The sequence below is a fragment of the Rhinoraja longicauda genome, chromosome 3 (assembly GCF_053455715.1).
Source record: "Rhinoraja longicauda isolate Sanriku21f chromosome 3, sRhiLon1.1, whole genome shotgun sequence".
Lineage (NCBI taxonomy): Eukaryota > Metazoa > Chordata > Chondrichthyes > Rajiformes > Arhynchobatidae > Rhinoraja > Rhinoraja longicauda.
The window spans coordinates 28948747-28961724 of record NC_135955.1 but is presented as its reverse complement, the minus strand read 5'-3'; the positions used below and the strand labels follow the sequence as shown (position 1 = coordinate 28961724).

Here is a 12978-nt window from a genome sequence, read left to right as displayed (position 1 = left end):
CTCTAGCTGGTGAGAGGATGGTGCAGTTGCCTGAAAATAGCTGGGAAGAAGATGTCCCTGAATCTGGAGGTATGTGTTTTCAAACATCCATAGCTCTTGCCTGATGGGAGAGGGGGAAAGTGGAGTGACCAGGGTGAGACTGGTCCTTGATTATCCTGGTGGCCTTGAAATGTAGGTGGTCAATGGAAGGGAGGTTGGTTTGTGTGATGATCTGGGCTTCATCCACAACTCTGCAATTTCTTGCAGCCTTGGGTAGAGCTGTTGATGCTGTGATGCATTCCGATAAAGTACTTTCTACGGCGCATTTGTAGAAGTTGGTCATAGTTGTTGGGGACATTGCTGAACTTCCTAAGTCTTCCGAGGAAGTCGAGGTGTTGCTGTGCTTTCTTGGCCTCGGCTTCAATGTGGCTGGCCCAGGACAAATGGCTGGTGATGTTTATTCCTCAGAACCTGAAGCTTTCGACCATCTCTACTTCAGTGCCATCAATGTGGGTGTGTGTACTACTTTGTTTCCTGGAGTCATCACCTTCTCCTTTGTTTTGCTGACATTGAGCGAGAGATTGTTGTCCTGGCACCAGGTTACGAGGTTCTCAATCTTGTCTTGTCATTATATGACACCCAGCCCACTATGGCGGTGTCGTCCGCAAACCTGGAAATTTGTGGAACAGAATCCTGGTATTGTGATCTCTGCCTGCATTGTTTCCAATTTGAAAACGGGCAACACATAAGACTGCATCGAGGCTCTGGCCATGGAAGGGTCGGGTGCTTAAAAAGTGGTGTTTGCAGCCTATGTGCGTCCACCTGAAGGGTCCACTTAGCACCACCATTCACTTTCTGTTTGATATTGGTCAGACCAGATGTCAAATATATTCTTGATTTTGATGGAAATTTGATAGGTTCATGAGGTTAATTAGGTTCACGAGGTTAATTCTCGGAATGGCGGGACTGTCGTACGTTGAAAGACTGGAGCGACTGGGTTTGTATACTCTGGAATTTAGAAGGTATCACAAAATGCTGGAGTAACTCAGCAGGTCAGGCAGCATCTTGGAGAGAAGGAATGGGTGAGGTTTTGGGTCGAGACCCTTCTTCAGACTGAATTTAGAAGGATGAGAGGGGATCTTATTGAAACATATAAGATTATTAAGGGATTGGACATGCTAGAGGCAGGAAATATGTTCCCGATGTTGGGGGAGTCCCGAACCAGGGGCCGCAGTTTAAGAATAAGGGGTAGGCCATTTAGAACGGAGATGAGGAAGAACCTTTTCACTCAGAGAGTTGTGAAGCTGTGGATTCTCTGCCTCAAAAGGCAGTGGAGGCCAATTCTCTGGATGCTTTCAAGAGAGAGTTAGATAGAGCTCTTAATGATAGCGGAGTCAGGGGATATGGGGAGAAGGCAGGAACGGGGTACCGATTGTGCATGATCTGCCATGATCACGGTGAATGGCGGTGCTGGCTCGTAGGGCTGAATGGCCTCCTCCTGCAACTATTGTCTATTGTGAACCCTGTTGTTGTAAAGTTTTTTGATGGAACCCTGTTGTAAAGTTTTTCTGTTGTGTTATTTTTAATATGTATTTCCCGGCAGAAAGGCATCAAAATCATGGAAAATCAGTGGTGCATTTAAAGGAATGCTCTTTACTGGTGTAACTTATATCCTTTAAACCTTCCATTCTATTCTAAGGTTTAATTGCATGGTATCATGGCTATTCAGATATAATTTCATTTTTATAGGCCATTTGAGGTTTGGCACCCTGGTGATTTTTCTGAGATCATGGGCGATTATAGAGAAGAAATTTGAAGTGTTCTCTACTATAACAGGCTATAAAAATGAGAACAGAATGACTCGGTAGATCATGATAAATATTATTTCTTTCTTTGCTGTTGCAATTTCCTTCGTCGCATGGCATTGTAATATCTTGTGCTTAGCACCAGGATGCTGGTGTCCTATTGAAAGGGGCTGTGTTTATACATTTATCAATTTTATTTTGTTAATAGTCGTTAGATCAAGGCAATTGTCATATGTGCAGGTGTGATGAAATTGTCATATGCACAGGTGTGATGAAAATCTTGCATGCAGCAGCTTCACAGGCACATTGTCAGACAGTACACAAAAACATAAATTATATAAGACAGTGAAAATAAAAAGACTGCAAAAACAAAACAAACACAATGAGGAAAAAACTAGCCCTTGGGGATGTAAAGACAAGGAATGCAGATGATAGTTTACAAAAGAAGACACAAAGTCCTGAACTCAGCGGGTCAGGCAGCATCTCTGGAGAACATGGACTGGTGATGTTTTGGGTCGGGTTCCTTCTTCAAACTGCCCATGGTAATGCAAGATGTGGCCTGTAGCTTTCTGTTGCTGAGCTGGGATTAGGTTTGTGCAAGTTGGTTCAAGAACCAGATAGCTCTAGCAAAGTTGCTTTTCCTATAGTCCGTGCTACTGATAATATTATTGGGCATATGTGGCTTAATGGGTAATTTCTGTGGGTGATTTACTCTCTCTCAGAGACTGAGCTTTTAACAACCCTCTCCACTAGAGTCAAGGGAAAAGAGTGAATCAACAAAAAATGTCAGGTATTTTTGAGCTTGCCCCAACTGTTAAATTATCCTGAAAATCTGTGCTCTGTTCCGTGAGTGAGGTTTTCATGATCCAGCAAACCTAGCAAACTTTCTGACCCTAGTAAAACTAATTTTAAGCACATGGATTATAACTCCCTCAAATGTTTCAAAATTGAATAGAATTTTAATATCATCATGTCTTTTTTTTCTTGGTTTTTATAAGGTCTGGTTCAATTTTTAAATTGTATTTTCTTTAAAATGTTGAAAATTTTAGTTCAGGGTAAAACCTTACCCTTCCTGGCTGGAGAATTCTACATGTGATTGGCTGCTTAGCCAGCTTGATGCCAGCTTCAGGCTCCAGTGGATCTCCTGCATCTGATGGGAGAACAATGAAAAGCCATGTAGAAACATGGAACTGCAGATGCTGGTTTACAAAAAAGGACACAAAGTGCTGGAGTAACACAGCAACATCCTCTGCAAACACCTTCCTTTAGCTCCGCAAGACTTTTGCTGATGGTTGCAAAATTCCGGCCCAATATTCTGTGACCTCTGGGTGGAGGCTGGTGATCTGGTTTCAAGCTGCCCCAAGGCTAAACTGCCTTCACATAGCTAATGGCCCTTCAGAGGCTGATACCGAACTGAGGCTGATACTCAAAATGAAAATGTTTTAAAAACTGCTATGCAGGAAAATCTGAAATAAAAACAGAAGACGCTGGAAAATCTCAGCTGCATCTGTGGAAAGAGAAACAATGTTAACATCGTCAAAGACTAGAGGGTGAAAGGGGCAAAGTTTAAAGGAGCTATGTGAGGCAAGTTTTTTTACACAGAGGGTGGTGGCTACCATGGAGGTAGATACGATAGTGGCATTTAAGATTATTTTAGATAGGCAGGGAGTGGAGGGATTTAGATCATGTGCAGACAGAGGGGATTAATTTATCTTGAGATCATGTTGGGTACAGACATTGTGGGCCACAGGTCCACTTCCTGTGCTGTACAGTTCTATATTCTATGTTCTAACATGTAGGAAAGAATTTAAAAAGAAAGGTAATTTTATGTTGCACAGAGGGTGGGGAGAAAAATAGACAGAACAAAGCTTAGAGTTCCAGACTTGCCCAACCACAGATATTATCTTTGTTTTATTCACCCCTTCCACCATCTTCACTGCAATTTAAAACAGCCTTTTCATGTTTCCCTTCCCCAGCACCGACAAAGGGTCTCTGACCTGAAATGTTAACTCTATTTTTCTTTTCACAGATGCAGACTGATCTGCTGAGTATTTCCAGTGTTTTTTGTTTTATTCTCACTTGCAAAGTCATTTAACTTGAGTGCACACTTGTTCCTGCTCTGGTTGGAGTCTCACACCTCTATTGAGTTGGCATCTAGTTATGAATGAATATCTTGCTTCCCAAATAAGTCAGGATGCACAGCTTTTTTTTAATACTACATCTCCACCATAGAGGTACAGCATGGAAATAAGCCCTTTGGCCCACCTGTTCTGTACCCATCATCATCCACCCATTTACACTAATCCTACATTAATCCCATATTTTACTCTCCCATATTCTCATTAAATCACCCCACGTCCCTGATACACTATAGACAATTTACAGTGGCTAAGTAACCTGCCAACTCATTCAGACCATCTGTCTGAAGAAGGGTCTTGACCCAAAACGTCACCCATTCCTTTTCTCCAGAGATGTTGCCAGGCCCGCTGAGTTACTCCTGCATTTTGTGTCAACCTGCCAACTCGCATGTCCTTGGAAGGTTTCTGGTTGATTCTGGTTGATTACTACGCAAACACCTCATAAGTGGTTATCTCACGCAGGTCGGAGTGAGTAGAGTAGTGATTAAATTTTGAAGTGGGCCTTTTTGACCAAGTTGAGGAGATGTAGATCTAGGTGAGAGATATTGGAGCATCGGGTGTCATTTCAAGATGGTATGTTTGCCTGACTGTACTCATACAGCTATTTTCTCATTTTCCCGATGTTGTCACATCATTGGAACGTTTGCTCTATTCCTCTCATCTTTTAAATCTGCGTTTAATCAGTGAGGGAAAAACACTCAATGATCAGGATTAGAGGTGCTCCCCGGCTTACGATGTTTCGACTTGCGATAGTCCGACTTTGTGATGGTGCAAACGGCAGCGACCCGTAATGAGCCGCCGCTCACTTCCGGCCACATGATCGCGCGTTTTCAATGCATTTTGACTTGCAATACTTCCGGTTTTCGATGGGTTTCTCGGAACGGAACCCCATCGGAAGCTGAGGAGCAGCTGTGGTAGTTTAAAACACAGTGGCATAGCTGGTAGAGTTGCTGCCTCACAACGCCAGAGAGCCTGGTGCAATCTTGATTATTTTGATTAGTGCAGGTGTCAGAGATTATGGGGAGAAGGCAGAAGAATGAGGTTAGGAGGGAGAGATAGATCAGCCATCGTTTGAATGGTGGCGTAGACTTGATGGTCGAAAGGCCAAATTCTACTCCTATTCCTTATGACCTTATAATCCTGACCTCGGGTGCTGTCTGTGTGGAGTTTGCACTTTCTCCCTGTGACCCCATGGGTTTCCTCCGTGTGCTCCAGTTCCCTCCTACTTCCCAATGACATGTTGGTTAATTTTCCTTTGTAAATTGCCCTTTTTGAGTAGGGAGTAATCCAATTCAATGATTCAATGATTCACTGATACTTCACGTCACCTGTCCCTACGTACAGTGAAATGCTTTGTTTTGCATACAACCCTGTAAAATCACCCAGCAGACCTCAACTAGGCAGTACACAAGAATCGCCATGTTTCTGGCGCCGACAAAGTTACAAAAGTTCACCGAACAGTCCGAGTGGATGAGAAAGTGGGATAACATGGAACTAGTGTGAATGGATTGATGGTCGGCATGGATTTGGTGGGTCGAAGAGCCGATTTCCATGCTGTCTCTAAACTAAACTAAAACAGAGGAAGATAAGCAACACTCCTGGCAAAGCTGCAAAGAAAGCGGGTTAGATGTTTTTTTTAAAACTTGCATTTTAATAACCACAATAATGATCTCAGAAATTCCCCCAAAACATTTGACGCCACTAGAAAAACATTTTGAAAATAGCAATGCAGGAAAAGCACGGAGATTCGCACAAGCAGAGGCGAGATGATAAATTATGTTTGTGATACAACGGGAAGGAACGGGATTGACGAGTACATTGGAGAGAGCTCACCTGCTCTTCTTCAAAACAGTTCCATCCCCCCTCCCTCCCTCCTCCCCCATACCTGAGAGGGCATACAAGCCCATGGTTTAACATCTCACCTGAATGACACCCCTACCACAGTACAGCCCTGTCTGAATTTAGCACTATAATAGCGATAGATTTTTTGTTTTTAGATTTCTATAGTGGTATTTGAATCCATAGAGTCTGAGATCGTAGGGCAGTTAAGGCAGTTTCCCTTTGCTTGCAGTACTCCAATGTAATCATCTTCCTTCAACAACTGGTCAGTTGTGACTGGCACTGTGCTGATGCCATCCAATCCAGTTTGCAAGGGCAGCCCATCTCTCTGGCAGGAACTTGCACAAAGACTATGATGTCATATCCACAACTGGAGAGCAGTCCTGAACTACTATCTATCTCATTGGTGACCCTCGGACTATCTTTGATTGGACTTTACTGGCTTTACCTTACACTAAACGTTATTCCCTTATCATGAATCTCTACACTGTAAAGGGTTCGATTGCAATAATGTATTGTCTTTCTGGTGACTGGTTAGCACGCAACAAAAGCTTTTCACTGTACCTCGGTACACGTGACAACTAAACTGATCTATCCTGCCCTGCCTCTCTGGCAGTGTGTTGGACTGAGGTGGACCAGTCTTGGCAAATATAAGCTGACGTGGTGATGGAGTTGGGTGTGTGGCGAAGAAACAGTAACTGAAATAAAGATTAAGATGCGGATTTGATTCAGGCTCACATCAGTCAGTTCAATAGTTTAAAACTGATTGCTGTTGGTTTAGTATGTTTTGTCAATGTGCAGTGGTAATGCTGAGTACTTGGAAGACGTTGAATTGTTTCCTTATTTTAATTGTCAGATGTGATGATTTGGCCTCCCGTGAACAACATCAAAACCGAAGCGCGATGCTGTGAGAAGCTGCAATGTTTGTAGAAATTGACATGTGCTGCTAAAAAGATGAAACGTTCCTGCTTATTGTTTGCTTTGAAATATGTGAGAGATTATTTCCTGATTCAGACTTGCTCTTGCAGCCCAGTAACAATCTGCTCGTGCTTCTCCAATTCTAGTCTCTTGATCTTAATCATTCCACCATTGGCGACTGTGCTCTCTGCTGCCAAGACCCTGAGCTCTGCACTTCCCTCCCTAAACCTCGTCTGCCCTAATATAGTCCCATGCAACTGGATATCTAATTGTGTCCAGAAATGTCGACCATGAAATGCCTTGGTACGTTTCACAATGCGAAAAGATACTGCCCTAAAAATGTTTACATACTTGTTCACATTTAACAATCCATTTTCTACCATATAGCACATATTCATGAGCCATGCTAAAGCTCTTCAGCCCTGCTGTATAAAACTATTTGGACTGTTGCGGCTCCTCATTTTATTCCTGTGCCATGCATCAGGAAATAAAGTTTTGCTTGGCATCTCTATTGGAGAAATATACAGACCTATCTCCATGTAGAGTCATACAGCATGGAAACAGGCCATTCAGCCCACCTCATGCACTCCAACCACAAAGCCCCATCAAGGCTAGTCACCTGTATCCCACTAAACCTTTCCTGTTCATGTACCTGTCCAAATGACTTTTAAATGTTATTGTACTTATCCCAACTACTTCATCTGGTAGCTTGTTCCATGTACCCATTACACTTTGTGTGAAAAAAATGTCCCTCGGGTTCCAATCAAATCTTTCCCCTCATGCCTTAAAAGTATGCCCTCTAGTTCTAGATTGCCCAACCCTGGAAAAACATTAACCTTATCTATTTCCCTCATCGTTTTATGCACCTCCATAAGGTCAGCCTCCTGTGCTGCAAGGAATAAAGTCCTTGCCTGCCAAACCTTGCGCTGTAGCTCAAGCCCACAAGTCTTGGCAACAGCCTTGTAAATTTTCTCTGCACTTTTTCCAACTTAATGGCATCTTTCCAATAGCTGTGTGACCAAAACTGCACACAATAGGCCAGGTGCAGCATCACCAGGATCAGAGGAAGATGGTGCACTTCTTCTGGGACAATGAAAAGAACTGTTTCTCTGCAGTCTACTGTATCTCCCAGACTGCACTACCAGATCAGGAACAGCTTCTTCCACTCTGTTATCAGATGTTTGAGCGGTCTTTCCATAGGTCGAGGCACTGTCCAATTCACCTCTACCCCATCGTAGTCAATCGACTTTGTCTGTGGAACTTTGTCAACGGACGAGGACAGACATGTGGGAGTGAGTACTCCGCTGCCGGGGAAAGGATAATGTTTACTCTATTAGCTTTGTGTAATCAAGGGAGTTTATTGCACTCTGGTGTATATGACAATAAAATAATCTAATCTCATCTGACAAATTTTGCAAAATGCCAACTTCATTTTTGTTATGTTTCTCTCTGTCCATTCCTGTGTCACTTTCCCTCTTTCTCTGCTTTTTCTTTTCCTCTCTTTCTCTCATTCTCTGCGCTGCTGTTCAAGCAGCTGTTGTGTACAGACCATAGGCATCAATCATTTAACATTTGTTTCATCCCTTCACAGTTGGTTAATCCCACATGCTTCCAATGATATCAGGTGATGAAGAGTTGATTCATTGTTAATTTATAACCTGGTTGAATACATTTGCATTCTTTAATCTGATCCACTCATCCTCTTGCTGAAGATTTCGTACATTCTCCGAGTTAAACTAAGAGCCAGCTGTCAACACCCACTCCCGCCTTGCATTTATGGATCTGGGCAAGGATCTCTCTGGCGGTGTCAATTATTTAGAGTTCAAGAAAACTTGTGTGGAATCTACTTTAAGATTTTGGAAGCATTTCGTTTGTTAGCTTGATAGTGTTTGAAAGGCTGTTGTTAGTTTTAATGCCGAGCATTCTCGGCCTTCCCCGGCAGAGCAATTCAACCCTCCATGTACGAAAACTCATCATTATCAGTTCTAAGTGGCCTGGCTGTTTCCCATGATGCTTTGCCTCTCAGCATCCATCTGGTCAATTCCTTGTTGTACCAAATGTGTTAAGGCAGGTGGAGCAAATGTGGCTAAGTGCTAAATCATTAATTCAGTCACAATCTCTTGGAATGGTGAAGCAGGTTTGAGGGTCTGAATGGTTTGAGGGTCTGCCTTACCTTCTCCCCTTATCTTCGTGCCGTGGGAACAGTAGAAAAGACTTTGTTCACCATTCCTATTAACAGTTGATGTTATTCGTGTGATGGGGAGCTTGGAACCTTCTGTAAACAATTGAAAGGATAGAGACACAAGGAATTGCAGATGCTGGGAATCCTGAGCAAAACACAAGGTGTTGGGGCAACTCAGTGAGACAGGCAGCATCTGTGGAAGGGTCTCGACTCGAAACGTCGCCCATTCCTTCTCTCCTGAGATGCTGCCTGACCTGCTGAGTTACTCCAGCATTTTGTGACTAAAGAAAGATATTAGGAGTGGCTTTCAAAGCACATCAATTAGTCTCTGGAAGGATTAAGGTGTGAATCAAGGTTTGATCAAGGATAGAAGTGTGAAACCGCATACCTTCAGATTCAGGGACAGTTTCTTCCCAGCTGTTATCAGGCAACTGAATCATCCTACCACAACCAGAGAGCAGCGCTGAACTGCTATCTACCTCATTGGTGACCCTCGGACTATCCTTGATCGAACTTTACTGGCTTTACCTTGTAATAAAACATTATTCCCTTATGTATCTACACACTGTAAATGGCTCGATTGTAATCATACATTGTCTTTCTGCTGACTGGATAGCACGCAGCAAAAGCTTTTCACTGTACCTCGGTACACGTGACAATAAACTAATCTGAAGGTTATCAGAGCTCTCCTACTGGCTAACTAGTGAGCACAATTGGCAGATGGTCACTACCATAAATAATTTGGTGCGTGGTCGTGCAAAAGCTGACCTTTTTAATCTGAGGTACAAGATCGGGGGACCCCTGACATCCACTGGATGTAAATCTCACTTGAAATGTTGTGGCAGTGGCACTGGACAGATTGATTTCATGGGAATTGCGCTGCTAAACCAGAACAAATGAGCAGACGGCTGCTGTTCGCGACAGTTCCTTACTTTTTATCTTGTGGAGTGAGGGGAAAAACTCAGCCAACAAATGAATAAATATTTACTCCCCCCGATGCTGGTTTGACCTTTGCTGCGATCTTTGTCTTGCAGGCCGCTATGTTCACATTGAAGGTTCTTCTGGCAACATTCAGAAAGTGGGTACCCTCAGCAGTCCTGAGCTGCACGCTCTGGGAGAGAGCTGTGTGAGACTCGTGTATCAGATCACAGGCTCGGATCCCGGAAGACTGAACATGTACTTTCGACCAGAAGGGAAGAGCTTTGACTTTCTGCTCTGGTCTGCCAGCAATCCATCTGACAGCTGGAAGATTGCCAGCATAGGCGTGAAGAATATAGCAGAGAAATCCAAGGTACTCAAACCCTTTCTCATCATTTAACTATGTTGAATACAATTTATTGTAGAAATATTGTTGTAGCACATCTGGGCCTCAGTTCATCCGCTCCACATGCCATCAACCATGCTTTGGTTACTTCTGGAAGTGACTACTACAATGAACCCCGGGACTTTGCCTGCTTAAGCTCATCCAAAACTCTACAGCTAGTGAGTGGAAAAAAACAATAGCACATGCTGACTTCTACCAAAGATAGGCACAAAGTGCTGGAGTTACTCAGCGGGCCAGGCAGCATCTCTGGAGAAAAAGGATTGGCGACCGTTCTGGTCGGGACCCTCTTTCAGAAGAAGTGTCCCGACCTGAAACGTCACCCATCCTTTTTCTCCAGAGATGCTGCCTGGCCCGCTGAGTTACTTTGTGTCTGTCCACAGTCAGTGATCTTGCTGAAATCCTTGGGCTGATGGTGCCTGGTGCGGAGTTTCAGAAGTTTGCCTCAAGTCTAGGAATGAACAGTATACAAATGTTGGGATGGTGTGTGACTGGGAGGAGATGATGCTACCGTGTGCCTGTTGCCCTTGTCTGTGATGGCAGTGGAGACTCACAAGTTTGGATACTATACGCACAATTGGTGGGATACCGCGGTGTATTGTGCAGGCAGATGGTACAGACTGCAGCCAAGCTGAGCCAGTGGGAAGCGAGGGTATGTTTAAATTTTATACTGTTTACTTGATAATTGGAATGAATGGAGCAAATGCTGTGTACTAAAAGGGGTAAGGACTTAATTAGAAGGAGCTTTGATCATAATTAGAATAATAAACATTTACCAGTCTGACAGACTCCAGGAAGAAGAAGGAGATGAGAGTTTAGGTAGTAACACTGAGGAAAAAAAGAGCTAAAAGTTTTATTTTAGAACTAGCTCTGTCATTATCTGTGTAATCCCCTTCGTCTCCCTGTGCCAAGACATATTTTCTCTGTAAGATAGACACAAAATGCTGGAGTAACTCAGCGGGATAGGCAGCATCTCTGGAGAAGAAATAGGGGACGTTTCGGGACAAGACCCTTCTTCAAACCCGAAACGAATCTCAACCCGAAATGTCACCCATTCCTTCTCTCCAGAGATGCTGCCTGTCCCGCTGAGTTATTCCAGCATTTTGTGTCTAAGTTCAATTTAAACCAGAATCTGCAGTTCCTTCCTACATATTTCCTCTCTATCTGAGAATGGCAGCCCTTGGTTTACTCTGTTATTTGAAAGACTGTCCATTAGACTCCGAAGTGGGAGTTGAATCCACAGCCTTTTGACCCCAGGGTCAATCTGGAGCTACACATCTGGAACGTTTGGTGTAAGTCTGCCTAAGTTGAACAACTTAAAAACATGGGATCAGCAGGCATACTTCATTTTATTGCTAGTTATTGGAGTTCCCTACAGGCCTTTCCAGGAGCAACTTGGAGCCTGTTTATGTGACGTGGGCAAGTTACATTCTGTGGCAGGCCTGCCCAATGACTTGGAGGCAACTCATGCAAAAATTAATGTGTTTAAATTTTGCGTAACATAGCACTGAACTGCTGCCTTGATCCCAGGGGGAAAAAAACTTTTTACAACAAAAAATTTAAATGAAGTTTTCAACTTCTGGTCTTATCGCAAACCATATGGGAGCCAAAGTCTAAGTAGGAACCATCTGATCGCTCGGGAAATGAGTTGACATAATAGAAATAGGTTATTTGCATTATTCGGAGGTTCTTCTTTAATTCCCTTTTATATTGCTGGGTTTTTTTTAGTCACAAAATATAATTCAGCCATCAAAGGGCATGATTTCCGCATGCTTCGAATTGAATGCCCTGTCCCATATCCTGCTGTGGTTGTTTCAAAGTCCTACAGCTCTTCCTGACCCTATTTTGAGCTTTTCCTGCTTCAGATTCAAGCCCACTTGGAAAGATTCAAAGCTGCAGTTCATGAGGAGGTAATCCAACCATCATGCCTGAAATGTATCTGCATGCCATCTATCTAAATATTCTTTTACGCTCTATCTCACTCTTTTACCTGTTGACCTTATACATTTCTCCTCAAGTTTCTATCCACTTTCTTTGGAAGTTCCTGTTAAATCTGAATACAAGCTCCTACTGAATCTGATTTTGGCAGATATATCCCAGATCACATCTCACTACCCAAAAAAAAAAAAAAATTCTCCCTTCTGCTTCTTACATCCATGTATTCGGACTGAAAATCCTATTGCCAGAACAAAAACCTTCATAGTTTTGAGCACTTGAGGGGGTGCATGATTTTTCTGTGAATCAAAATGATCTGGCTGGGGACCTGCCTGGATCCAGGGAGTTCGGGAAAGAAGGCTGGCAGGTCCATTTGGGGCCTGGGGTCAGGTCACATTGGCAGCCAAGCAAACGGCTGGGAGTGGGGCTACTTTGAACTACAGCTGTCTGCTGCACAATGGAAGCCCTGAAGGAAAATCCCATGTGTGGTATTCAAAGGAGAGAATGGAAAATTGCAGGGGGCAGGCATAGTCAGTCAACAATATCAGTATGGCCAGTGGCAATTTGCGGCATTAAATCAAGTCAAGTTTATTGTCATGTGCACAAGTACAGTAAAAAAAAGCCCCAACAGAGATCACAGATGTTCAGAATGGAACTAAAGTTAATATTTCTGAAATGTTCCCTTCAATTTTGTATACTACCTTTGCAGATAATTCTAGAAGGTATTGTCAATCCAGACCCAAGGGCCAGTATTGCAGTTTTTGAGATCAATATCACTCCTGGGTATTGCATTGGTGAGTATCCAGTTAAAATCTGCAAGTGCTACAATATTGTGTTAACTGTGGAGTGTGTGAAATCATT

The 12978-nt window shown here is 43.2% G+C and overlaps 1 protein-coding gene across 2 annotated transcripts in view; it reads left to right on the top strand.

Moving 5' to 3' along the window:
- Positions 1-12978, top strand: part of LOC144591081 (MAM domain-containing protein 2-like) — a 77146-nt gene that overhangs the window by 15057 nt on the left and 49111 nt on the right. For both annotated transcript variants that reach the window (XM_078395405.1, XM_078395413.1), the window contains 2 exons: positions 9896-10152; positions 12827-12911. In XM_078395405.1, coding sequence (XP_078251531.1) covers positions 9896-10152; positions 12827-12911 — 342 coding nt within the window. The remainder of the gene's footprint in view (positions 1-9895; positions 10153-12826; positions 12912-12978) is intronic.